At 38.0% G+C, this 26,947-nt stretch overlaps 4 protein-coding genes across 6 annotated transcripts; 2 read left to right on the top strand and 2 right to left on the bottom strand.

Annotated features, from left to right (window-relative positions):
* Positions 1–3,423, top strand: LOC135942162 (zinc finger CCCH-type with G patch domain-containing protein). The gene is made up of 5 exons (XM_065488144.1): positions 1–161; positions 454–621; positions 1,300–1,990; positions 2,761–2,955; positions 3,026–3,423. Exons 1-5 carry the CDS (start codon positions 129–131, stop codon positions 3,268–3,270), a joined length of 1,332 nt encoding a protein of 443 aa, XP_065344216.1. The 5' UTR covers positions 1–128; the 3' UTR covers positions 3,271–3,423.
* A 3,799-nt stretch (positions 3,424–7,222) lies between these two features.
* Positions 7,223–11,288, bottom strand: LOC135944003 (homeobox protein MSX-2-like). Of its 2 annotated transcripts, none has more exons than XM_065490676.1 (3): positions 11,047–11,288; positions 9,277–9,604; positions 7,223–7,964 (listed from the first exon to the last, which is right to left on the bottom strand). In XM_065490676.1, the coding sequence occupies exons 1-3, from the start codon at positions 11,147–11,149 to the stop codon at positions 7,751–7,753; spliced, it is 645 nt and encodes a 214-aa protein (XP_065346748.1). In that variant the 5' UTR covers positions 11,150–11,288; the 3' UTR covers positions 7,223–7,750. The 2 variants fall into 2 exon arrangements, with proteins under 2 accessions (XP_065346748.1, XP_065346749.1); XM_065490677.1 differs by having other exon boundaries at positions 9,277–9,580; positions 11,047–11,194.
* A 5,350-nt stretch (positions 11,289–16,638) lies between these two features.
* On the bottom strand, positions 16,639–19,922 carry LOC135944051 (uncharacterized). Its single transcript, XM_065490742.1, has 6 exons — positions 19,698–19,922; positions 19,550–19,641; positions 19,214–19,310; positions 19,051–19,160; positions 18,408–18,588; positions 16,639–18,356 (listed from the first exon to the last, which is right to left on the bottom strand). Exons 2-6 carry the CDS (start codon positions 19,607–19,609, stop codon positions 18,247–18,249), a joined length of 558 nt encoding a protein of 185 aa, XP_065346814.1. The 5' UTR covers positions 19,610–19,641; positions 19,698–19,922; the 3' UTR covers positions 16,639–18,246.
* A 1,224-nt stretch (positions 19,923–21,146) lies between these two features.
* hpo (serine/threonine-protein kinase hippo) lies at positions 21,147–26,764 on the top strand. Of its 2 annotated transcripts, none has more exons than XM_065491968.1 (9): positions 21,147–21,301; positions 21,806–22,067; positions 23,046–23,297; positions 23,357–23,586; positions 23,638–23,815; positions 23,871–24,081; positions 24,137–24,225; positions 25,168–25,383; positions 25,993–26,764. In XM_065491968.1, the coding sequence occupies exons 1-9, from the start codon at positions 21,288–21,290 to the stop codon at positions 26,149–26,151; spliced, it is 1,611 nt and encodes a 536-aa protein (XP_065348040.1). In that variant the 5' UTR covers positions 21,147–21,287; the 3' UTR covers positions 26,152–26,764. The 2 variants fall into 2 exon arrangements, with proteins under 2 accessions (XP_065348040.1, XP_065348039.1); XM_065491967.1 differs by having other exon boundaries at positions 25,165–25,383.
* Positions 26,765–26,947: the final 183 nt, after the last annotated feature.

The raw sequence follows: 26,947 nt of genomic DNA, 5'->3' as shown, positions 1-26,947 counted from the left end.
TAAGTTGAGGTTCAGGGGGTGTTTAACCGCACTAATGACAACAAACACGGCTGCTCAATTAGCTTAAGGTATCATATTGACGGCAGCTTCGTGTGCTGATTGATAAGGGCTGACTGCTAAACACAGGGATGGCCGACCCTTCAGCTGTGTACCGACAGCAGGTACAATAAAATTCGATTTAAATTGATGAAATTAGAATAAAACATTATTTTGCTGATTCAAAATAATTCAGAAGATCATGACACTCCCACACTATCACGAAATTCAAATAAAAAATATATCAGAATATAAAATGGTGCTTTTATCATTTACTTTTCATACTAAACGGGAAAATGTTTTTTCAGTCAAAATTTTAATGGTTGCGTTTTAACAAGGAATTTTGCCATGAGTGTGCCTGGAATTTTCAGGATTATTGGTGATTTAAACCATTTAAAAATTTTGCTTTTCACGCAGCTGGAGCAGGTCGAAAATGCTCTGGCTCTCTCTACAGACGAAGCAACGAGGGCACAGCTGCAGGAGCTGGCAGCCAACCTTAAGGAGCTGATAGGACTGACAGAATTAGAAAATAAGGAGAAACATGATGCCAAGGAGAAACAAGATGCCGAATGGATGTTATTTCAAGTATGAAAATTTAATAACTCTGGTGTTTAAAGCTGTATGTATATTTAAGATAGGATTAAACTAAATAGTCCATTTTAGATTATTTTTAGTGCATTTATTCTAGTATTTTCACACGGTTACAGAAAATCATCTTAAATTTATTATTATTTAACAAATTGATGCGTAATTTATTCAAAAATTAGCAAAAATTTTCATATCGCTAAACACATTTTTTAAATATTTTAGTTTGTCAAGAAGCCAAAAGTTGCTAACATTATTTATTGGTACCATGCGTACAAAATCTTCCAAAAATTAGGATCTGTCAAAAATTAAAAATTTTCATAATCAAGCAATTTATATCATCAAGGAGAGTCTGCCTACTAAATAACGTCATGATTTGATTAATATTTCCCAGTACCATATATATTTAACATGGGAAACTAATAATGGGCTTCGCAATTAAAAAATGATGCCAAAGTTAGAAAATTTATGCTAGTTATTTTCTTCAAATTTTATTGAACTAAACACGTTTGAGGCAGAGTTAATGTCAGAGTGGAACAAACCTAGGGTTCCTTTAAAAGAATGGTTCAAATGGCTCTGATTTGCACGATTTTTGCTCTTTTGATAATCTGGTAGTTAGAAAAATTAGAAAACCGTAAAAAATGTCCAGCATTATTTTCAAACAAAGATCATTTTTAGAGTGAAGTTGGGAGCGGCTGGAGCGAAGGGGACAAGTGTCGAGCGCCCTTCCCAACGTGCACAGGTCTGCACAATGCGATGATCAGCAGGCTGACAGTGGAGGAGGATTGCGCCACAGTGGTTTTTGTGCAGCCGCTGGTGCAGCAGATGCGGATGTGTCCGCACCACCTGAACGACCGGTGCCGCTTCGAGAATCGCTGCAAGTATTCGCATGGGCAAAAAGTGCCCCTGGCGCAGCTGCAGCCGTTCCTCGAGCCCGACTTTGGCATAGTGACCATCGGGGCGGTCGTGCTGGCCGCCGGTGAGGATAAGCTGTGGCGCAGGGCCAAGGTCACGGAGGTCGAGACCTCCAGCGTGTGCCACCTGAGCTTCGAACAGTCAGGCGTCGAAACGCAGGCGCCGATGGCCAACGTGTGGCCTCTGGAGGCGGCCAGCGAGTCCCTCGAGGACAGCAGCAGTGACGATGAGGACAGTGATGATGAAATGGCTCGAGTGCACGCGTCGGTGGTGCAGCGGGTGTTAAATGTTGGCTGTGCGAATGAACTGGGCGCGTGGGAACGGCACACGAGAGGCATCGGCTCCAAGCTAATGGCCAGTATGGGCTACGTGACCGGGGCGGGCCTTGGTCGACGCCAGGAGGGACGCGTGGAACCAGTTGAGGCCACCGTTTTACCGGCGGGAAAATCTTTAGGTAACTTTTTGTTTTCAGGAAATATTTTTTAAATGATGTGAAAAAAGGTATTGTTGAGCTGCTATATAAGCAAGTATAAATTCTGAATCACGTAATTTGACTTTTATCTTGCACTGGAGGCTTTCTGATTAACTCTGTTTTCCAATCATTAGACATTTGAATTTGAGTTACTTTAGAATCACTGATATCTTGATTTCATTAATAATTATGTAAATTAGATAAAAATTTCATCGTATATCTAAGAAGGAAATTTCAAGACTGCTACGATATAGTTAGTGGTTACTTGATTTTTTCCTATGGATAGTTGTCAAAATTGTTCGATTCGACTATTTTAGCAATTAACAGAGCTTTGAAGAAAATACAAAAATATTTTTAATTTATTTAGAAATACAACTACTGAAGAGACGAAAAATTGATGGGTCTATTTATATTACTGTTTATTGCTCATTTTAAATATGCACATGCGTAAATTATTAAAATTAATTAATAATAGCAAGAAATGACAAGCAGAATCTGCATGAACGCCCGAAACAAAAAATCGATTTGTCGTCGTCACGTGCCGACATTTACATTCTGAAAAAATTACAATTTTAAAGGATGGAAGACGGTTAGTGAGGGTTACTGTAGAGTATATTAAATATTTTGAAAACAAATGCCTATGTAGCAGAGTTGTACCTTCAGTTTTGTTTTAGTGAAGGAGAATAAAGCAATATAAATATGTACATCCAACGCATTGAATTTACTTGAGGTGCATTGATTTTTTTTCGCAGATGAATGCATGAGACTGAAAGAAGAGGCGGGTGATGATGATCTTTTTAGCGCAGAGCGACGCGAACGCAAATTAGAACGTAGGAGATTGAAACGGGAGCAGCACAAAGCTGTCGCCGCGGAGAAAAAAAGGAGCAGTGGAGACATGTTCTCGTTTCTCAATCGCCACTTGGTGTCTGAATCAAAAAAGCCAGAAGGTAAGGCAGATTGCGAAATATCATTTTTTATCAACGACGATTTTGACAAAGAATTTTTCTCGTTTCTCAGTTTCAGTCGCAGAGGGCCTGGCAACGGAATTGAATGTGCGAGGTTTCCAGTTGGAGGAGAGGATCAAAAGAGCAGCGAAAGAAGAGGCGCATCTGGCTCAAGCGGCTAGCAGGGGCGTTGGACAGGCTGTTGCTAAAAAATTGGAAGCCAAGCGGCAAGAGCTCGAGTTGTTGAAAAGAGAGGAAAAGCGGGTTAAAGGTGAACAAACACGAAGAGAGGAACGAAAAAAGATGTCAGTCTTCTAGAGTCAATGTTTGCACCTAAGTGTAGGGAGTTTCTATGACCTATGTGTTTTGGTGTCCAAAATAATTGTAAAACTAGCACCAGAAACAAATTCTGTTGAATTTATTATGCTCTATCTATTTCTAAAAATACAAATAAAAATGACTTGCACTGAATATCCAAGTTGTCTGATTTTTCACCCACCCACGCTGGTGGCAAAGTGAACAAAGGAGGGCGAGAGGAAAATCAATGGTGGCGCAATTGTAAAGGGAAAATAATATTCGAAAACTCTCGTAGCTGTGCCCGCAAAATAAATGTATGCGCAAAAGCACATACAAATTCTGCACGTTGGAAGCAGCGTTCCGGAAGCGCTTTCAGCGGCGGCAAATTAGCCGTAACTGCGGCCTAACGAGAGCATCCAGCGCGCCCTCTAATTTGCGCTCGTCAAGTGGCGCTGATTGCTGGCTCGTTAGGCCCATTTAAATGCAATGTGATACACTCATTCTGTCGCAATAAAGAGACGATTCAAAACAAACACTCGCGCAGTTTACAGCAGAGCAGGCACCCCCCTGAAGAGGAGAGGCGCAAAACGAGGGTTGGCCTTGCCAGGCTTTGTATTCTCAACGAGGATTTACTCTCGATTTTTTCTGCTTGCCAACAAATTATAAATTTAATAAAAGAATTAAATAATTTTAATAATGAATAAATTGAATAATATTTTTACACGAAGTGTGCCACATATATGTAATGATAACAGAGAAGCGTTTACAATTTCATATTGGTGGATTTATATTAAGGTCTAGAATTTTTTTCTTAAATATTTTTGGTTATAAATTTTTAAGGCCGTATTTTTAATTTGTTAGCTTTGCCAAAAAAATTCATCTTCGTCATTTTTCCTCTAATTTTCTCGTTAAAATTCAAACAGCCTCAATTTAAACTAAAAAAGTTTACAAATTACTTTTGGAGAAAAAAAATTAGAATTTATATAGTTTTTAATAACTAATAAATCATCGAACATTTTGAGAGTAAAAAAATAGTCCTATAAGTTTCTGTTTTAAACTTGATATAAAAATTGAAATTCATTTTAACGGTCAATTTGCATTTTCACTATTTTCTTTGTGTTGATTGAATTTTGTTTTGAAATTGAGACATTAAAGCAAGACGCGGGGACAAGAAAGACGCATTTAAGCCTCTCTCGTTGAGCTCTCTCTTGTGTTGCATGCTGAGTAGGGGTGAGCATTACACACAAAAATCAATGTGAATTGAATGGCAGCGAGCGAGAGGGGCACTTGACGGACCGCCCCTAGCTGGATATGCAATCAACAAGCAATCCTCGGCTATTATTATTTAGCCAGTCCATTCACCAAAATAACAAACCAGCGTGGCTTTTCAATTAATGCCCACCGATTTAACGAGCCGAGAGAGCGAGCGCTTCTTGCATTTCGCGTGTATGTATTTTGTGGCAACAGAAACGAGTGCCCTTTTTTGAGCCAGACTTTGCAAAGTGTACGCTTTTCAGAAATATATGCGATTAATTAATCCTCTTTTTCATTTTCCTGAATTGAAAAATACACCGCCATGCAAATGAACAGGAAGTGTATCTTTTTTCCCCGCGATCAATTAAATGTTAACTTTTGATGAATGTAATTCAATACGCGATGGGTTTTAATTAGCATATATTCGCAGACGGAGTAATTGAAGCGAAATTTGTACGCGCGGCGTGGGCTTAATTGAGAGAGAAAATGTATATGTGACATGCTCTGCTTTCTGCTTGCTTGCTGGATGTCATTTAGCGTGAGACGACACGCCGCGCCGGGTGAATTTGCCAAGAGGGGCGGCAAATAGACTTGTTTGATGGGATTAGCAGCCGCTCGTCAGCAGCCAACAAGAGGATAAATCAAGCAATTCAGACTGTGTATTAGTCCATGATTGATACTGTTCCTTTTCCCTTTCCAAGTGCACTAAAATAAACGTTGGTTTTCAAGCAATGAATGAGGCCAACACAGATTTTATTTAGACAGCACTCTTAAGGAATTAGTACTTTGTGAATGGTTTGGATGTATTAAATTATTTTCCACAAATTATGAGTAAAAACAAAAAAGATTTTTATTTAAAAAAATCTTCGTCAGGTTTTTAATGTCGTGTGTTAGATAAAAATTTGACAAGAAATGCATTATTTAAAAATTGCGCAGTTGTGGATGTGGACAGTGTGGACATTTATTAGAATATATTATGCTATACCCAAAATGAAAAAAGTTGATTTATTTTTTAAATTTTATTGCTGCAAATGGAATATTTCGAATTCACGTCAAGATTTTTAGCCGTTTAATCTGTTTTCGATGTGAAAATCATGAAAATTGGACTACCCACAACTATTTTCTTGATCGTTGCGTCTTATTTCTAAGTTTTCCGTCCAAAATACCCGTAATTCACCAGTGAAACCATCTGAATTTGACCTTTTAGTTTTTGACACCAGCTAAATCTTGTGTAAACCAAACCCTAAAAATGTTAAATCATTGGCAAGAATTCCTTGATGTACACCGCTTTATTTAAATGTGGTTACGATGATCGGTAATTATACAAATAGCTTTTATTGAAATAACGGACAAAAATGGAGCTCATATCTGTCTTAACAGAGTCATCTTTATCGTCAAAATTAGACTTAATTCCCAAACCCCTATTAATTTTCAATTAAATCCTTTGGCATCTAAATTCACGTATCGCTATTTCTACCTAACAAGTGAATAACAACGCGGCTGAGCTCAATTGCCGGTCCGTGTACACAAATGCGGCGATGAAACGTGCAAATTAATGCATGTGCTCTCGCTCTCACATATCTGCAAGCGAGAGGGAGAGAGAGAGAGGGTGGAGAAGCAAGCGAGATAGTCTGCTGTGAATAATGCCCCGGTAATTGCCGTGTGTTGTTTGCTTTTGTGCGGGATAAACAGCTTAGGGGCTGACAATAGGAGGTTGATTTAACAATCAGGCCTGCTTAATTGCCAGCCCCCGGGGCCATCCAGTCGAGCGAGCGAGAACAGACTCGGCGTTGGGTGCTGCTGCATGCGCGCACAAAACAGCCTCTAATTGGCCTCCTCTCTCCGCCGCCCCTAATTTGCCTGCAGTCTCACCATTTCCATATTTATTCCAGCCGCCCCCACCCCTGGCCGAAAACGCCCGCCGACTCGTTTCCAACCCTTTCGCATAAACCTAGTTATTTTTGCGGTTTTGTGCGTTCTCGTTTCAATTGCAAACTGGCTCGAAATGGACGTGACAAAAGTGGCCGCGGGCATTTTCAGGATGGCTACATATTAAAAATTTCCCGACTAATTTCCAAATCATGTGGCTTGTCTTGATGGTTCTAAAACAATACTTTTGGTGCACAAAGTGATGTAGTTACATTTCTAAAAAATAAGAAATATAAATTTAAGAGGAAAATATCTCAAAAATAAAGACCAAAGAAGCCAAAAAAGGCCTCGGAAACACTACATTAAAAAACGGTTATAAATAAGATCAAGAGTGCTTTTCAAACTCTCTTCCTACTGGAAATCTTAATTTCAGAAACCTGACATGAAACAATTTTTAAGCTCCATAAAATTTTGAGAACATTGAAAAATCCTAATTTTTACTAAAATCCTAATTTTAGCTCTAAAACGCCAAGCTCTTGGTCTTCTTATGACTTTTGCACACTTTGGAGTTACTGGATTAGAAAAAAAACTAAAGGAAATGCTTGCTGAAGCCAGAAACCCTATAAATCAATTTAAATTCTCTTTTTACAAATTAACCCAATTGTATGTTTTTCAATTGAATTAATGTGGATGAAAGATTAAATAAGGGCTTTTTCTGTTTCCTTTCGTGGCTGCTCAGTAAAAAGTAAAGCGGTTTATGTGAAACGAGGGAGAAGGAAATAATACAAAAATGTCGACGCAAAGTGCTGCGTAGTGGAAAAAGGTCTCTAATCAACAATGTCGAGAGAATAAAAGATGAGAGCCGTTTTAGGACAACTATAGGATGACTTTATTTCTCAAATTGTTTGTTATTGTTGCACGCACAGGTGAACAGACAATGACACATGAAGAGAGATGGCACAAGAAATAAATATGCATAGAGAGCAGAGAAATAAAATTGCGACCGCTGGTGAACGCAGACAGGCAGACACACTGTCGAGTCCTGCCTCGAGTCGAGTCAACCGGCTAAATTTAATGGCCTGCCTATCACAAACTCGTCTCACTCTCCACGAGCCGCACACAAAACATCTCAATTCCCTCTCTTTCTCCGCGGGGCCTCCTCCACTCTTCTCTTACTTCTTCCCTCGTGGGGGAGACAGATTTTTGCGTAAAATGCTTCCCTGACATTGAAATGGAAGGAAAACGCCGGTCCGGGGCGAAACTTCCCTTCCAAGAAGCCGCAGGGCGTGCTGCTGAGACTAGAAATTTCTCACAACAAATCATAATGGAACTTTGCAGGGGCCCACACAGAAATTTAAATCATTTCCAGTTTCAAGTTTCAGTTGAAGTAGGGAACAGTGCGGAAGAGAGAGGGCAGGCCGGCGGCCAGGACAGCCGCCCGTCCCACCTCCAGCAAGTACGGCGAGGCGGCCTGGCAGCACGCGTCCGATTCTTTGGGATTTTCACTCGAGGTTGGGCCAGAAGATGAGGAGGCTGTCGCCTGCTGACGGAGCTGCTCAAGCCGAAGCTGATTTTGCCGCTTCCATTTGGTCCTTGAACATAAATTTCACAATTTTTCTTCATGCAATGAAAAGTTGTAAAAGAAAAAAATACTCGTGAATGAAATTGGTAAGTGCTTCAAGCAGAAATTTTTATATACTTTTTAAAAAATCATTCAAAATTTAATCATGCAATTTTGTATGCTTTGTGAGCAACATCGCTATTTTTAATACTCAGGTGATTTTTAATTTTGAGTGAAATGCGTCACGATTTTATTGCGATTTGCTTCAGAATTCTTCTTTACAGTTTTCCCAATTTTGTTTAAATTTTATTAAATTTCTTACAACGTAAGAAACAAATATTTTTGCTTATTAAACAAACTGATCAGTGAAATGAAAGACAAATTTTCTTCGAAGCATGATAATTAGACGTTTTGGTAATTTATTTATTTATTTTTTAACGTTAACGAGAGGTGGAAATTAATTGTTGATCTGGCTGATCTCCTTAATTTTACCTTGTCTTATTATAAATTTTTAATATCATCATTCTCATTTTTTTTTAATTTATTTAATAGATCGGGGGAGGTCTTATATTGAAACGCTAGACATTTTCCCCGTAAAATTAATTCACACAAGTTGAAAAGTCACACACCAGCAAGTAGCGAGTCGGACTTCTGTCGCAATCCTCTCAAATCCGAATTGACTGGTCTTTGAAATGCTATGGAATCAAATTTAGGCGCGTATTAGCCTACACCCGACCCTCAAACACATTGCAACGTGCACGCAAGGCATGCGCTCAACAATGGGAGCCAAGGCTTGGTTATTGTTGGTTAATTTTCATAGTGTTTTAGTTAAAATATTATACTTCTGTTTAAAAAATTCGTGACGGTAGTGAAATCTACTATAAAAATTCTCGGAAAGTCCTTGTTTGAAATAAATTCCTCTCAGTTTCACTTTTATAGAACTAACAAAATACACTGACGTCATCGAGAGATTCCAATTTGAATTTTAAAACAGACAAAAGGGAATTCATTCCAATATAATTTTAAATTCAATTCCTTTGAATGAATTAAAATACCAAATCAATTGTAGTTGTCTAAACTACTTACAATTAACCATGCTGAGAAACTTTACAAGGTGGCTGAAATGCGTGATTATGCAACGATGTGAGCAAATGTATGGAGCGGGTTGCATACATAATTTATCTGCAGGCGCACCACCAACCAACAGCTTTTAGCACCCGTTCGAATCACAAGCGCGTAAGGAGACCAGCGAACTGATCAAATTTCAAAACGAACTTAAAATTTCAAGCCTAGAAACTACAAAAAATTAAAAGAGCACAATGAAAAAATTTTAATTCTCCTACCTTCTGTTTTGGTACCACGTTTTGACCTGCGTTTCGCTGAGGTTGAGCGCGTCGGCGACGTCGCCCCTGTCGGCCACGGACAGGTACTTCTGACACCGAAACTTGCGCTCCAGGTACGCGAGTTGTGCGTGCGTGAAGGCCGTGCGTCGGCGACGCGGCTTCCGCACCGCCTGTTGGGCCGACTGGTTTGGCGAGGGCGAACGTGACGCGCTGCGGCGCAATGCCAGGCTCAGGGGGTGCTGCAAAAGGGCAGACACGGCCGCCTCGTACTCCGCGACGCCGGCACCCTCGCACCGCGAGTCCCCTGCGCGCCAAACAAAGCCGAAAGCTTCTTTTAGAATTAAATATGCACCTGTTTAGCAACATTTGGGACACTACTCTACATTTTTGTCTAAAAATTTGGATTGTGTTTCCAAACACAATAAAATTTAAAAAAAACGGATTTAATTCTTAGAACCTACAACCTCTGTAGTTTGGATGTAACAGAGGGGAGAGATTAGGAAATGGTCATTTTTGTTAACATTTAAATTAGGAGTTTCAGCAGATTGTTCTCTAATGCTTCAAGAACCTTATGCTGTGATTTTTTTAGATTTTATTTATGATTTTTGCGGAGAAATAAGGTAATCTTTGTAAAGGTTTTAAAATGCTATAAAGCCAATTTTATAATGATTATGATTACTCCAATGTTCGGTAAATTAAAGCTATTAGTTGTAGTGAAAAAATTATCATACTTTTCCGTGCTGTACAGAACGGAAACAAAATTCATGCCACTTTTCAATAGCTGCAGAGAGTTCATAAATAACTGTCGTTGAAAACGTGCGACTTAAATTAATCTCCGAGCACAAATGAAAAGCGAAATGAGCGACGATAGCCTGTTAATTTCCACCACAACTCACCTCCTTTCAACAAAACTCCCTCTTGCAACAATTCAACCAAGCCAAAATTCCATCCTTTCCTTTTGAGCGATATCAAAGAGTGAAATTCTGTTCAAAGCATCACAAAAAAATTTTAAAGGATAAAATATATGGAAATTTTGCAACTTCTGCTCAATCGAGAGAATTTATAAGCAAATTAAGTGTCCTGAAATTGATATTTCCCCATTACGAAATCAATTCACAACCAAAAATGTTAAACATCTATTGACTGATTTTAATTTTGATGTTAGTAATTTTTTCTATCTCATTAAAATAATTCAACGGATGCATATGTGCTCTAATGTTATGATTAACCTAATTTGCCAAAAATGAGGATATGTATTTAATACTATATTTTATAATGTTGCACGATGAAAGGCCGAGATATTTGTTGCCATAATGACCTAATTAAAAAAACTAGTAATTAACACTAATTGTTAGTGTTTTTTTAGCAGAGTTTATATTTATTTGGTCTCGTGGAGCTTACTTGGCGAACGCACAAAATAGATGCGTTGCAATATTTATTATATTTTTTTTATCAAAATTTTAGTATTTGTGTATGTAATGCGTTGCTTTGTATTTTTATCTCATAAAACAGGGTGCACTGGATATTCTGAAATTAACGAGTATGATATCGTGTCATTCATTTACCTCTCAAGGTAACTTTTGTTTTTAGTATTTCCTTAGGACGCTGCCATAATAAGCTAGATAAACGTTTGCAATTAACAAGTAGTACAACTATAAATCAGCTTAATTTGGAAAACAGTATTTTTATTTGCATGAGGTATGGTCTAAAAATATGTCTAAAAACAAGAGTAACAAAACTAGGATGAAAACAAGGATAAAGGGGAATTACCTGGTTCTGGCGGCAGTTGCGAGGGCAACTGTGGGGGCCTGTCGATGACGTCGGACAGAAGATCTTTGATGAGGAACGAGGATCTGCTCTGATGCTCGGACATGGCGCGAGTGCCGCCCCCGCTTCATTGGCCGCGGCAAAAGCGGCAGCGCCCGCCCTCGCGGGCGGGTCGGGCGTGCGCGGCGCCGGTGTCGCCCCCTGAAGCACGCAGCGGGTGGCCAATCGGCCCCCGCCGCCCCACGGCCCCTGGCGATATAATATGTATCGCAGGCCGAATTGCGACGCGCAAACCCATTAAACTTGCACCGCCAGCGACACATTTTCGCGTGTTTCATTTCAGCCTCTTTGGCATGCATTTATTCTCCTCGCCCGCGTGTGTGTTTGCAAGCTGGTTGAGGGCCGAGGGTTGAAGATGCGCGCGTTTTGGGTAAATAGAGTGGTGGTGGCAAGGTGTTTTGGCATTTTTATCCCCCGCTCGCGTCGAGGGCGCTTTTATTGTGCGCGCGGCACAGAAAGTGTTTCGCAAGCCGCCTTTCTTCGTTTTAATGGTGTAAACCTCGCAGGCCGGAAAACTCGCTGCTTTTTCGCTTACAATTTGACAAGTACAAAAAGAGCTCTGAACACAGCGACCCGCAGCAATTTTTATATGCATGGTGACAGATCTAGAACGCAACGAGCCATAAATAAACAAAAAATTAGCAAAAAAAGTGTTGAAATTTTTTTCTGTTTAACCTTAGCAAGGTTCAACAATAAGGAATAAACTTCATTTTAATTGATAAATCGAAAAAATCTGACCACAAAACATTATCAACAATGTGTTTTTGGTTACAAAAACAGTAAATAAAGAAACTGTTTCAATTAGTGTACATAAATTTGCTAGCGATGCTTAGTTTGTTTTTGTTTCTCAAAGACATTTCCTAATCCTATTTTTTATCTTTTAAAAAGATCTCAGACTACGATTTAGAGGGTTGCATGGAAAAATTTTGATTATTTATCATCAAATTTCCAGATAATAGATCTCAAAATGCTGAAAATAAATTAATTTTCAAAGAAACAAATAATAATTTAAAACAATTAACTATCAGCCTGCAATTTCATACTTTATCTAATTTTATAAAAGTTTTTCAAATTGCTAAATTTATTTTTGTTTTTCATTTAACTCATTTTTGTTCATAAGTTTAGCTCTAAAAATTACTGGGACAATTTTATCCCTATACAAATTTAAATAAACGTGAGTGTCGTTAATTAAGAATAAATAAAAGTCCAAATTTCATAAAATAAGTAAAAGATTGCCTTATTTTTAATCTAGCTCAGGAAAATATTTAATTAATTTATTTTCATTAAATAGGTATGCTGAAACTACGGGAAATATTTGAATTCTCGAGGTTGGTTTCTGTTGATGGCTGCTGTAGGAGACAGATGTGTTTTTCTATGCTACTGTGACGCCGAAAACTTGTCGGAGGAATAAAGAAGGAAGTTTTTAAGCAATGAGGATGAAGTCCATTTTATGCGGAATGTTAGAATTTACATTAAAAATTTTAAACATGTCTGTAAAATTTTGCTGCCAAAAATATTTTAATAAAAAATGTGGTTGACTCAAGCGTAATATTCAAAACATTTTTGATTTATCACTCGTGAATTCTATAAACCTTGCAGAGTTTTGAAACAAAATCCGAAAGAAATTGAAATAGTTGGTACCGAGTATGATGATGCAAACATGAAAACAGAATGAGTTAATTGGATGTGGCTGTTAGATAAACAGAGCGCTTTCAGGTCTTCAGCGCTAATTGCGACGCTGCTCAAAAGGCACCATCAGAATAAATGTCTCCCCCGTCGCACAAAGGAATAAATTAAATCGCGCCGGAGGTCGCTGGCGAGGAGAGAGCGACATAAAAAAATCTGTCTGTGTTTTAAACTGCAGCGCACACCAGAGCATTTTTGATCATTTACGGCGGAGAGAGAAAAAATCGTCCTCGATTTTTGTCCTCCCCATTATTGTGGAATGGATTCAGCAGCGAGCGGGAGATGACTCTTTGACACTTGAATCCTCTCAAAATGCTCAGTAATGAATCAGCGGGATATCAGCAAAAACGATTCGCGTAAAAATGAACGCACGCCTCGGCACACTCGAATTTTTGAGCGACGAGACGAGCCTCGCAGCGGGGAAAACTTTCGGCCATTAAATTTAATTCATTCAGCCACGCAGTCAAAAATATTTTACTGGTATTCCCTTTCTCTTCCTTAACAAAAAATTCAAATAGGGAATAATGGACATCATAAAATCTGAAAAAAATAATTAGAAAAGTTGCACAAGCAGAGGCAACCAAATTTAGATCAAATTCAACGATCATCCTTCCGAAATAATTTTTCCTCTTCAGTTATTTACTTTTAGCTACACATCCTGGTTGGTTTTAAATCAACACAGATTTTATGGAACTTTGGGACGAATATTTTTTCTGAGCTTCCAATCGTCAATAAGACCATGAGCACGAAAAAAATATTAAGCCTCTTGAATTTCGCTTAAATTCTTCTAAAACAGACCAAAATCATAAATTTCGGCCAAAAGTCGGTTCAAATAAAGCAAATTATGGCACATTGTGAGAAAATGTTCAGTCAAAATGAGGATTATTATCCTGAGAAAAATTCCATAAGTGATACTAAACAATGTACTTCGTATACTTAGTTCGAAAAGAATTTATCCAAAATGGCTGAGATCCGGAAATTTTTCCGGTGACTGGATTTTGTCCGAAATGGAATTTACCCGAATGTAACTCACGGTTAAAAATATTTGTAAAGGCCTATCAATAAATATTATTAACGGAATTATTTTAACCTAAAACCGAAAACAAGCAGCTTTTCAGCTTTCCTGCACCACTCCTGGAATATCATTGTCTTAAGGGCACTCCGGGCTTCATGAATTTTCATATCAGCTTCTTCTCCAGTGAAAAAACAGCTCCGCCCATTTTCGTCCACATTATTCGAGAGGTAAATAATTAAGCAGGCGCATAAAAACAAGCTCGCTCGGCGGATATTAATTATTATTTCAACATCGCTGCCACCGTAGCCAGGGAAAAGGGTTAAGCGGGGTCGTTAATTATCAATTCAAAAAGTGTTTCACCTGAGCGGCTGAAGAGCCGCCTGCAGTATTTATACTCTACGTGCTCTCTTTATTTCAGCGCATACACACCCGCTGCCAGTCATTATTATTCGCGTGTCTCCGCGCGGCGCTCGCTCGCTCGCTCGCTCTTCGCTTCCTTGTGTGCTTTATTTATGCAAAACGTGGGTGGTTATATTTGTACCGCCAGTTTTGTGCTCCCTCTCGCTCTCTTAATTAACGAGCGGCGCAATAAACAAATAATATTTATAATGAGCAGCGATCGTATTAATTAAAAACACGCGTTTTTGCACATCCATGCGGGAAAACTCGCGAGGCTTTCGCCTTTCATTGCGCGCATCTACTGTGTGTCCGGATTTAGCAGCGTTTTAATTATGCAATTAAAAATGTATATGTATTTCAGCACCAAAAGTGTTTTTGTTTAGCACAACAGCAATGAAGAGACGCCAGATCAATATGTTTTGAAATCAGTCATATGCATTTGTATGAGTTTGAAGAGATGAAATCAATTATGTGTAGTACAGTAAAAATCCTGAGTGAATAAATTTGAGCTGTGGGGAACGCCCACCCTCCATTGAACTCTTCATTAATATCAAAATACGGGCCCTCCTAATTGTAAGATGTTCTAGTTTAAATTGCTTTTGAACTAGTTCTTTGATCGGTAAATAGGATTGTGTACATTTTTTAATTTCTTGAAGATCCATAGTAATTCTGGTATATTGAGCAAACTTGGTCACTCTTGTGTTAATTGTTAATTCTGCCACGATATGTTTTATAAATTATGAAATAACTCACTTAAATATCTTTTAAAATTCTATGCTCCTGAAGCGGCCGCTTCAAAAAACATAATGTAATATTTTAATCAATATTGTTTTTAGAGCTTGATTACAGACACAGCCGCCTGATTGATTTAGAGGTTTTGGGAAAAGAAACGACTAAATTTTAAGCGTTTTGGCACGTGACAACGTCGACTCAAATATTTTGCTTCACGCGTCCATGCAGTTTATGCTTGTCATTTTTTGTTTAGTTTCATGTTTCTACAATGATATTCTATTTGATTGTACTATTTTAATAATGAAAAATAAACAAACATAATAAATTTCATAGCACTTATTTTTCATCAAAATCCTCTTGATTATAAGTCAGATAGAATCAACTATTGTCTCTCATCTACATCTTATTGTTAGTCAATTCTAATGATGAAATGAAAAATTAAAAAAATCCAAAATTGTATATGAATTTAAGAAAAATTACTCCGAAAAAGCAAATCACACATCATGAATTATGACACTGAACGTTTAAAAAAATGAAAACTTTTAGACCATGTATATCTGGTTATAAATGTGCAGAGACAGTTGAGAATTTTCTTGGGACAGCGTGGTAAAAGTGGAAAATATTCGTTTTCATATTGGCGAATGATTATTATTACACTCATCGAAGTCATTACTTAAATAACGTTTTCCCAGTGACAAATAAAGTAAAGAGAAGTCTCTCCCACTTTCATCGCGGACATTTTTTTGCTCTAGCTGCTTTTCTGATATCAAATGTAAGCGTCGGCAGTGGAATCCGTTAATCGGGTGCTCTACGACAAGGGTGCACGCGTGAGGGGTTAGTTATGCATCCCGCCGGCCAGCAGGGTCTCCGCATAATGGGCCGCCCCCTCTCTCTCCCAGCCACCCTTGGCGCGGCGCTTTTTTCCACTTGGACATGTCCGCGCGGTGGTAATTGCCGCAAATCGAAGACCAATTACTGCACGCCCTTTGTCCTCTCTGTTTTTCATATTATTTTTATCGACATCCAATGACTCAACTCTCGCATCCCACATCTCCACTTTCCAGCCACTTATAGGTAAGGAGGAGACGCAAGAACGGCGCTTACGTGCTGAGAGACAGAACAAATTGCGGATGCCGACAGGGTCAGACGTTTCTGCTGCTCGATCGTCTTGTCAAAAAGAAGTTTCTGCGCGGTCATGGTATAGCCAGATATATAGTCTGAATATTATATATAACTGATTAACTCTCCTAGCAAGACTACTTAAATGCTAACCAAACTGAATAAATGACCGACAACGGCGACACCCCGCGGGATCAGCCAAATAAAGGAAGAACGATGTCACAATTGAAATAAGTACTTTTTCCTGTTTTTTTCCTTTAAAATCAAAAAATTAAAAAATGGACAGTGGCTTCTACATTACAAAGTGCAAAAAACCAACAAAACTTATTCTGGCCGAGTTAAATACTGAGTACTGAATAATTTGAAATATAATCAATTAATTTGGAAATATTTCTAAAGTTATTGAAATGAAATTTTTCGTGTCTATTTAACTTAATCGAAATATGCATTAATTTTGTTAATCATGTTACCCCAACTAGTCACAAAATTGCACTGTTTTTTTACAAATGAAAAGCAATCAAATGGGAAATTATCGGGAAAAAGGTTTTTTTTTGTTTTATTATTAGCAAAACACTTACAAAATCTCAATTTTGGTAGACATCGGTATTTTCTAACTCTACACGTCCATTGTAAGGCTAAGGGGGTGCAGACGCAGGCATTATTATTATTTTTTTCAGCGTGTGTTGCCAAGAGAGCAAGCAAAATGACAATGTGAAGCGCAGGTTGCCTGCTGGAATTGTTACGCACGTTAAACGCGAGAAAAAGTCGCGTGAGCGAGTCGGCCGGGGGAGCGAAAAGTGTGCGGAGATTATGTGTATCCGCGCCCAGCACGACTCCAGATAAATGAATGCCTCTTGTGATGTGCGCGGCTCCTCTCGAATAAAGAGGCATCGCAGAATAAATTGCGAGCCAGCCGCATTCAACGCAGAATTAATTAGAAAACACGTACACACGCGCGCGCGGCGCCCTTGCTTCCCGTCTCTCGCTGTTGGCGCTCACCCGCTCGCACCCCTCCCACCCTTCTTCTCATTTAAATACACACGCCCTCTGCATATTCATGCTGGGCAAAACGGCACAAAAGCCGCAGCGAATGCAAAACAATCTCGTCCTTGGCTAAATCTCTTCTTGCAAGATGCATTTTGATGTGGACGACAAATGTATGTATATACACACTCGCATTAATTTCTTTTTATTTTTTCCTCTTTTTCTTTTTACCGCGGCCATCATTAATCTTTCTTCTTTTTTCCAGCTTGCTGCTGTTATTTCAGTAATTTGAAATTTTTAGATATCTCTTGTTTTGCAGGACCTAAAATTTGCTTGTGTGAACTAAATGATTTTATCAATAACATTCTTTTTCTGCTGGAAAAACTATGAATATATATGCAAACGATTCTACACTAGCCATATCAGCCGTATACGATTTGGTTGTAATTTATTAAAAAACGAAATTATTTTAATTGGCAGGCAGTGTAAGTGTAACTAAATTCAACACTCATTTCCTCGTGAATATACGGTTAAATTTAATTTTTATTTAAATACCTCGATCATATATAATGAACTATTTTAAGTGACATGTAGGGCTGTGAATTTTATAGAAATTTTTTCCAAGGAAACAGTTGACTATTTGTAGACTGTTTTTCCGTACAACTAATATGACGGTTTTAAATAGTCTCTAGGCGGTTGGAGGCAGTTTTTAGTATATCCTAATAGTCCATTGAACACGCTTTATTGGCAAAACTTATCACTTTGTTTTAAATCTAACACGCATTTTTTACAAATATCAAGAGATTTGTCTTTTTTAAAGAGAACTGTACTAAATGCACATCATACTTTAAAAAAAATTGGAACCAAAAATTTGAGACATGTTTTAATTTTTCCGTCCTAACTGATTAAAGTTAACTACTGTGAAAACGAAGGGCGGATTTCTTTCTCTTTTAAGTATGAATTTAACTTTTGGTTCATTTTTGATTTTTTCATTTTTCTTGCTCAAATAAATTTAGGTACTAGAATGAATTATTTTGAGTTAATTTAAGCTCTTTTTGGTTTTAAAATTATTTATAATTTTTTTCAGATTTCAATTTTAATAAACGACAATCATAAATTTGCAATATTTAAAAATGCTATATAATACAGAGATAAAATATTCAGCGCTTTAATATGTGTGTCATATAATATAGCGATTTTTTCTACCGTCATTCGTCCTGATAGAACTCCGTATTGCCTGTTTGCTTGTAGGGTGGCTCATATTCCCTTGTTTTGTGGAACGAGATCAGTAAAATCGCGATTAGGGTGACGTTGTACACTGCAGGAAAAATATGTCAGTTTAGTTTCTTAGCATTTTTGCTTCTTTTACCAAAAATGACGAATCCGAAGATGGCCAAGTAGATGTTAGTGTTACTCTCCTTTAATTTCGTGCTTTCATCTTCTCCCTTCAGAACCATTATGCTGACTATGGCCAAGATTGCGTAGAACAGGCCGACTGCAGAGTATATGGCGGTTTTCAGCAGATACGGGTATGCAAGCCATTTCACTCTCTGCATAAAAATAAGAGAGGTTAAATATCCTAAACAGTTTTGTAATCTAACTTGAGAATTTGCGTTTGAAGATTGAAATTGATAAAATCTCAAAGTCACGAGGTTAAATTTTCAATTTGCAACACGGACTTAACGAAACAAAGATTAGATTGATAGAATAATGTTTAAGCAGTTAAAAAATAAATATCTAGATAGAATGTTGAAATTTTTCAAAGATTAAATGGCCACAGTAAAGAAAGAATTAAAAAACTAAAAATGCCGAAATAATAATAGCCAATTATTGGCCGTTCAATCTGGAAAAACTTTTTCATTCCATCTATAGAGATGTATTTCCATTTTTGAACATCTCCATAATTAAATTTATAGTTTCCTGCTGTCAAAAATTTATAACAAGAAGTATTATATTACCTACTTGTGCAATGACTCAACAGAAGATTAATGAAATTAGTTTTTGTCACTCACCTTGATCAAAGCAAGCAGAAGTAGGGCACAAAAGAATATTTCAATTAAGTCGAAATACAGATATAACTGTTCAGTGAAGGCAGATTGCGGCACAAACGTCAATTCCAGTGCTAGAAAAGTAAGGCGTATGCGATAAACTCTTACTTGGAAAAATCAAAATTACCAGTTATAAAAGAGCTGTTTCGGCTGTTAGCATCAACACTGTCAAATGGATTCACTTGAGTGAAAGCCATCCAAGATAAGTGAACAAACAAATAAATCTGGAATCATAGTTGAAATAATGTTTTGCTCCATAAAAATATATTATCAGTACAAACTCATGGCACTGCGTCGTTTTAAAAGTTATTTAAAGAATAAACTCACAAATTTTAAATTATAATTTTAGCAGATAAACTGACTCAAACAATTTTAATCTCTACATTTGATTGATTTCTGAAAATCATCCTAAAATTCGATCTTTAAGTTATTCGGTTAAAAAGATTAATAAAAATATTCTTACCAGCTCGAGAATTGCAATGCAGAATGCGATTTTGAGACAAGCAGCGCTGCATTTCTTCATTTTGATTCCTCTCTAATGTTGACACAATTTAGCTGCGCAAAAATTTCTTATGTTAACCTGAAATATCATAAAAAATGATTCCTCTGACCAGCAGTATTTAGTTTATAAAACTGCTCCTTCGTTTCCTCTTGCCACAGCTGAAATGACAATATATTGCGCGGCGCCTTAGCTATGACAAACCAAACGGAGAGAGGTCAAAGTAGCTCTTGGACACTGTTCATTCCTTCCATCACTTTAATCTGGATGACCTTGCCACTTTATTGAGAGAGTGAAAGACACGAAAAAATCGTCTGGATTTGAATGCGAATTGACCGACTGCGCACGTACAAGTAAATGATATGACATCAGACATTTCTTTTTGTAGACATGCTGGTGCATACATCAATTCTCAATAATTATTTACTGTCCAAAAATAACATCGTAAGATCTAATAAATAAAGCAAAAATAGGCTGGCAAAATTCAAGTTTTTACAAAAATTTACGCAGAATTCAATTCAATTTGTGTTTATTTATCCAAAAGTCATAAAAACATTTTACAAATATACTTACAAGTCAATAAGAAAATCACATCTAAAGAAATTAAGCATTATTTTGTAGTGTTGGAGAACAACCCGCTGAAACTCGCGAATAAAATATTATTACAAAAAAAATGTATCATTGATAGTTTCTTTTGTAATAAGAGATTAATTAAATTTTAATAAATGATGCATTTTGCATTTTTCATAATAATTGGAATGCGACCTTTTTTTACAAATAATACACTCACCAATTCTAAGAGATCATTTGAAACATCTTAATTTAACAAACGTATTTAAGCGAAAGATTTTTTTAAATTCATTGGAAATATTTCAAAAATGAAATTTTTACTCTCTTTATATTTCTAACAGCACGCAAGTATAACATTTTAAATTTCATTATTTTATAAGTTTAAAATATTTTTTAACTGCGTAAAATTGAAATATACTTCAATGGGCTCTATGTGGTGCTAAAAATAATAATTTAACAATTATAAGTGTTTAACCGCAAATCATGAACTGAAAAATTGAGTTTAGATTATTTGTCTTTTTTAAAGTTTTTTATTATAATGTAGTAAAATTAAATTAAGGAAATAAAAGACCAACTGAAATAAAACTTAGGATATATCAAATCGTCCCAATATAAATTTTACAAGATTCTAACATCATAAAGCGACACACAATACAAATAAACTCGCATTCCCAAATATTTTGATTCGATTAGCCGCTTTACTGATTTAGACACTTGACATCGAAAATTTTAATCATCTGAGTGAAAAAAATCAAAGCTTTACGTCTTGATGTTTGTCTTTAGAAATATCAGAATCTTAGGAATTTTTTATCTTGCGTAACGCGTAGCACCATTAAACACCAAGAAAGGGAACCGCGTGAGTCATGAGTAATAGCGGCAGCCGCTAGACGTCTCTGGTATTTTTACTGCAAGCAAAACAAATCCAGTTTCTCAGAGATAAAATTTCCAAATAACCGGTTACTTAAGGATGCTTTCAATGCTTTGCATGAGATAACCGGTGACCGTGTATCCTGTTATCGGTTGTGAGGAAAGTGTCTGTGGTGGTCGCCGAAAATGGAGCTGCGGTTGTCGATTTTCGGCCTGTAGGCCGTTTTTTTCGGCCCGACACCGGCATGACCTCTGACTTCTCATCATGAGCAGCAAAAGGTACACCGCTTATAGCCGTTTAATTCGTCGTGAAACTGGTTTCCTGCACCCACTCGTTACCTTGCAAAAGGAGGAAAATGCGTTCTGCAACAAGTTGGCCGAATTTCGGCCAAATTTTGAGTTTAATGAGCACGAAGGTCTTGCTGGCCGAACCCGTTTTAATGTTAGTTTACTTCTGTAACTAATGTCTCTAGCAGGATAATCGCCTTCGAGTGAATAATCTCCTCTTGAGATCAAACAAAAGACTGCACCAGCATGCATCGCTTTTGGCATTCGTCTAATTTATCTTTTAAAATAAATAAAAACAAAATTCTCTCCTCTTTACCACCACGAACATTTATGTTTCATGTACTGTTGTGTGAAAATTTCATCATCTCACTCGTTTTAAAGTAAATGACACGAAAAATTGAATAATTTAAGTATTCGGCACCATGTTTCCTGAGTTTTTAATCAATTTTCGAGTCTTAAAATTTCCCAAAAGCTTAGACACTGTTGTTATTTCAGCGAGCTGAAGAAGCTGTCGGAGGAGAGCCTAACCCGGCAGCCAGAGGAGGTTTTCGACATCCTCTGCAAGCTTGGGGAAGGATCCTATGGCTCGGTCTACAAGGCGGTGCACAAAGAGTCGGAACAGGTGTTGGCCATCAAGCAAGTGCCCGTGGACACCGACCTGCAGGAGATCATCAAGGAGATCTCGATTATGCAGCAATGCGACTCGCCGTACGTCGTCAAATACTACGGGAGTTATTTCAAGAACACCGACCTATGGGTAATGTCATTTTTTGTGCTTGGTAGAATTAAAATTTTCCCAGAAAATGCTGTTCAGCGGCATTGTATATTTTTTCTGAGACGCATATTACAAGCTGTGTTCGAGCGGAAACTCTTAACGACGGTTCCACTTCCTCCTGGTGGTTCTTTCTGATAAGGCCTGCCATTAAGTTGATAGAGAAGCGAACAAGCATTGAGTCTTGAAAAAAATTATAAGATTTAGAATAAACATGAATGTAATATAATTGCCCTAGAAAAATACTTTTACAAAAATCTCAATTATAAAACGTATCTAATTCTATCATGATTCATGTGATCTATTAAGTGAAGGACGCATGTTCACCGCTTCCTTTTTTCATTTATCAAAACATAATGGTGTAAGATGTCAATATTCCGATTTCCAGGGTTGGCTAATTTTTTAATTTACATAAATTGTGCCCCATTCATTTTTTAGCAACAAACGAACAGAAAAATTTTTGGAGTTTTCCGCATTTTTCCAAATTTGACCCAATTAAAGGTCATATTTTGCGCCAAACAACACAAAAAGTTTAAGTGAATTTTAAATAGATCCAGTTTTTAGTCTTAATTTTTAATTGGTATTTTCGTCATCTAACAATAATTAATATTTATGATCTTATATGCAAATTACTCTTGTGTTTTGGAAAAATGTGCAAAATTGCTAAAAACCTTGCTATTTTTAAGTTTTGACGGTGCAGTGATTTTTCAATGTGGGTTTTTGCGAAACCTGCGAAACGAAGGTCAACCTGAGAGCTTTTGGAATAATTCATGGACCGATTAAGAAATATTTAAATGTTATTTGTGGTTTAACACAACAAAAATTTGGTGCATGATTTTTCCCTATCGTAGACGCAAATATTAGAAAAAATTCCCATACCCAACGGATGAATATTCTTAATTTTTATCACTACAATCATAATTATGCAAAATAAATTATTTAATTTAATACTTGGCCTTGTAGATTGTGATGGAGTACTGCGGGGCGGGTTCCGTCTCCGACATCATGCGCCTAAGAAAGAAAACTTTGTCCGAGGAGGAAATCTCAACGATAATGAGTGACACTCTAAAAGGTCTCGAGTACCTGCACCTTCGTCGTAAAATTCACCGAGATATCAAAGCTGGAAACATCCTGCTCAACTCTGAGGGGCACGCCAAACTGGCTGACTTCGGGGTGGCAGGTCAGCTGACTGACACTATGGCCAAAAGGAATACAGTAAGAATCTGATTTTTTTACCTTAAATCAGGTTGATTTGAACATTTTTCCTTTCTCAGGTTATAGGAACTCCATTTTGGATGGCACCTGAGGTAATTCAAGAAATCGGCTACGACTGTGTGGCCGATATCTGGTCACTTGGAATCACTGCCTTGGAGATGGCTGAGGGCAAACCGCCATACGGGGACATCCACCCCATGCGAGCCATTTTTATGATACCTACTAAACCGCCTCCCTCTTTTAGAGAGCCTGATAGATGGACTGCAGAGTTTATTGATTTTGTGTCTAGGTAAAGCATTATTAAATAGTTTCAATCATGGCATTTAATCACACCTTTCAGGTGTCTTATAAAAAATCCTGAGGAAAGGGCTTCCGCTTCTGAGCTTCTGCAGCACGAGTTTATTAATTATCCAAAGCAGCCCAATATTCTGGCCTACATGATATGCGAGGCAAAGGAGATCAGGGAAAAACAGCAGCAGGCGCAGGGCATTCTGAGCCAAGCACACAACGATGATTCGGTTAGTTATGCCTGATTTAAAGACCAGACACAATACTGGATTGTTTGCCAAACAGGACGAAGATGACCATGGAGGCACTGGCACCATGGTCCAGTTCACACCGGATAGCGGCACCCTGGTGCCAGAAATGTTAAATCGTGGTGACGATGACGATGGCACCCTAATGCTGAGATCTCGTCGTTCTGGTACCTTGGTGGAGCTGGACTCCAATTTAGGCACAATGGTCATCAACAGCGATGATGAAGACGAAGAGTCCACAATGAAGAGTAATTTAAAAAAAAAAACGTATTTCATTTAGTTTTTACTTATTTTAAACACTAGGACACGCAACGGGGCTGGGTGAATCGGGGAAGAAATATCGGCCTCTTTTCCTCGACCATTTTGATAAGAAAGAAGCAGAGAACAATAGGGTAAGCTGACTAATTCTCTTGAATAGTTGCATGGCATGCTTGGATAAAAAAGAGGCATTAAATTTTTTATAAATAGATAATTAAGTTTCCAAGTTTCTCAAAATGTTGCTGAGATGAATTAAAACGTTTTTTTCATGAAAAAGGCAAGTATATCTCTTAGTTGGCGGCAAAGTATTTTTTCTTTAATCGTTTGTGTGCTATGAGCTCACTGGGTCACAATATCATTGCCAAGCAGATAACATTGGTGCCCAAGTGGCCACAAAGGAGCTTGTGCCCACTGTGACCACCTTTTCGCCTGCCCGCACCAAGGTATTTTATTGAAACGCCAGACATTCGACCCTAAGGCAGCTTGAAAGTTGCGAAAACCAACAAGTTGGCGCTGGTGCGTCTCCCATCCTGTTGAGCTATTTGAGCATTTTGAGAGACTCAAGTATCTCTTCAGTATCGTGTCACGCTTAATTTAGCCGCAAAATAACAATGGTTTTGCAATGGTTCTACAGGGATTTCCTTGACATATCTCAACTGTTTTTATTCAGGCTTGAACTTGGTTTGTAAATGGTCATTGGTCATACAACACAAGGAATTAATTACTGCTCTTTTGCAACGCTTTGCATTCTAAATATTTTATCCGATTAAAAACAGATTAGTTCATCTCATGAAAATAAACATTGGTCAAATATTTACGTGCTATCTCGCCTTTGTGCTTTTCATCCTCATGCGATGACACAGTTACGCAAGTGCGCAAGAAGATAATAAAATAAGAAATTGGGAGCTCCTTTGAAAGTGGGAAGCAGCGAAAATGCTGCAGACGATAAGGGGAAAACAATGCCAGAGGCACACTGACACCAAATTGAAATCTAATCTGCCACTTCAGTCTGACCCGCCTCGTCAGCAAAGAGTCAGTAGCTAGGCGGCTGAGCAAATGTGTGCTTCTTGCAGCAGGGTAGCAATGGAGCAATTCCTATGGGGGCGCAGACGGAACACCCCCCGCCCGCCAACCTGAACAACACGGAGGAACGCGAGCGCTTCCAGTCGCACCTGCGTCAGCAGCTGGATAAAATTTCGGCCGCGCCAGCACCTCAGCCTGTCCTTCCGGCGACGCCGCCAAGGCCTGAAGTCAAGTTGCAGCGAGGATTTGTCGACGGAGATTTCGAATTTGTAAGTATTTTCTTACGTCTAATTTTAGGGGTTAGTGGCTAGGCTATTCGTCAGAATTTCAAATTGCATTAAAATGAGTACTTCGATTTTGGTTGACAATTATGAATCCCGATTATTGTTTACAAGATTATTCACTGTTCCCTCAAGCTTGAGGTAATTTATCCACAATAATGTAAGCTGAAATTCAGATTTTAACCGCAAGACAGTTTATGGAATAAATTCTGGGTCGATCAGTATACATTTTTTAGAAAGTATCTTTATAAAAGGGAAACAAATCTCTAGAAATTTTTCCAAGATAGCACTGTTAGTACTGAAATAATTAAAAAAAATGTACCAAGAGAAATTTTTTTCAGGAATTTTAATACTGGCCGCACAATCTTGAAAAAATTTATCATTCCATCTAGATATTCATTCTTCTTTTTTGAACATCTTACTTAAAAAAGTAATCCCTGCTGTTAATTTGACATTTATCCCCAGTAAGTTGTATGGGAAGACTTTGATGCAAATTCGCCGGTCGTCAGTTTAAACGATTGGCGTTAGATGCACACAATCGCATTTCGGTCCATTAGTCAAGCAACTGACCTGTTTGTGGCCTGTTTGCGGTTCCAGCTCAAGTTCCTGAGTTACGAAGAGCTGCAAACGCGCATGACCAGCTTGGACAGCGAGATGGAGCGCGAAATTGACGAGTTGCGGCGGCGCTACCAAAACAAGCGCCAGCCCATCCTCGACGCCATGGACCAGAAAAAGAAGCGTCAGCAGAATTTCTGAGTCTCGTTTGTTATACTAATAATAATATTAACTGTTAAGCCATATACCCAAGCAATAAAGACTCAATTTGAATTTGCAAGTGGTGCGATAGTGATTCCGTGAGATGCGTTCGAAATCGGTTGTTGTTGAATCATTCAATGATTTTTCGGTTTTCGCGTGCGTGAATGAAAGATTTGAGTTGTGTCATCTGTTGTGCTTTGGTTGACTTTTGCGGGAAGCTCAATCCAAGAAATCAATATAACTGCTAACAATTTGCCGTTGTTTGCCATGTTAACCCTTGAAGAAGTAGTGGAAACATGTATTCGCAGGAAGTGCTTTATTGTTTCTTTCAACTATGCATTTTTGTCACTATTTTTTTGGATGAACATTATTCAGTTTTGGGGAATGTGATAAAGCTTGCGCTCACACTTATCACTCACACAGACACACACAATTATGGAACCTCAGGTCTAACGCAGATGCAATAGTTTGAAAAACGGTTTTACTCTTCAGTTTGTCTCGCCAATCTTTGTGTTTCCTAAGAGCCATTATTCTTGTATGCTTAAAATAACAATTAGAAATTTCCTCACCGGTGATAATAAACATCAGCACTGACACTTTTTAAGGCAGAACAGTCCTTTCTTTTAATTCAGCACGCCACCCCTCTCTCAATGTCAGCCGGGTTTCTCGTTTCTGCTCGCACAAACCTTGCATGGTTATGCAACGCGCCCGTCACACCAGCTTCACGGGCTGCAGATCTCGTTTCACTCGTGTGACACAGAAAAAACCAACATAATCATATTTTATTGAATTTTGC

Source organism: Cloeon dipterum, chromosome 4 (assembly GCF_949628265.1).
Source record: "Cloeon dipterum chromosome 4, ieCloDipt1.1, whole genome shotgun sequence".
NCBI classification, from domain to species: domain Eukaryota; kingdom Metazoa; phylum Arthropoda; class Insecta; order Ephemeroptera; family Baetidae; genus Cloeon; species Cloeon dipterum.
Note: the sequence above shows the minus strand (reverse complement) of the source record. Positions and strands in the feature narration are given on the sequence as shown.

What these genes read in the sequence shown, in the direction of transcription:
- LOC135944003 (XM_065490676.1), bottom strand. Translation starts at nt 11,149, where the DNA reads ATGTCCGAGCATCAGAGCAGATCCTCGTTCCTCATCAAAGATCTTCTG. An exon ending in GCAACTGCCGCCAGAACCAG is followed by an intron (nt 9,605 to 11,046) that starts GTAATTCCCCTT and finishes TTCTAAAAGAAG; the next exon opens with CTTTCGGCTTTGTTTGGCGC. An exon ending in ACGTGGTACCAAAACAGAAG is followed by an intron (nt 7,965 to 9,276) that starts GTAGGAGAATTA and finishes TTTATGTTCAAG; the next exon opens with GACCAAATGGAAGCGGCAAA.
- LOC135942162 (XM_065488144.1), top strand. Translation starts at nt 129, where the DNA reads ATGGCCGACCCTTCAGCTGTGTACCGACAGCAG. An exon ending in CCGAATGGATGTTATTTCAA is followed by an intron (nt 622 to 1,299) that starts GTATGAAAATTT and finishes GATCATTTTTAG; the next exon opens with AGTGAAGTTGGGAGCGGCTG. An exon ending in ACCGGCGGGAAAATCTTTAG is followed by an intron (nt 1,991 to 2,760) that starts GTAACTTTTTGT and finishes TTTTTTTCGCAG; the next exon opens with ATGAATGCATGAGACTGAAA.
- hpo (XM_065491967.1), top strand. An exon ending in CGAAGAGTCCACAATGAAGA is followed by an intron (nt 24,082 to 24,136) that starts GTAATTTAAAAA and finishes TTTAAACACTAG; the next exon opens with GACACGCAACGGGGCTGGGT. An exon ending in TCGACGGAGATTTCGAATTT is followed by an intron (nt 25,384 to 25,992) that starts GTAAGTATTTTC and finishes TTGCGGTTCCAG; the next exon opens with CTCAAGTTCCTGAGTTACGA.
- LOC135944051 (XM_065490742.1), bottom strand. Translation starts at nt 19,609, where the DNA reads ATGAAGAAATGCAGCGCTGCTTGTCTCAAAATCGCATTCTGCATTGCA. An exon ending in GCATTGCAATTCTCGAGCTG is followed by an intron (nt 19,311 to 19,549) that starts GTAAGAATATTT and finishes CTATGATTCCAG; the next exon opens with ATTTATTTGTTTGTTCACTT. An exon ending in AAACAGCTCTTTTATAACTG is followed by an intron (nt 19,161 to 19,213) that starts GTAATTTTGATT and finishes TTACTTTTCTAG; the next exon opens with CACTGGAATTGACGTTTGTG.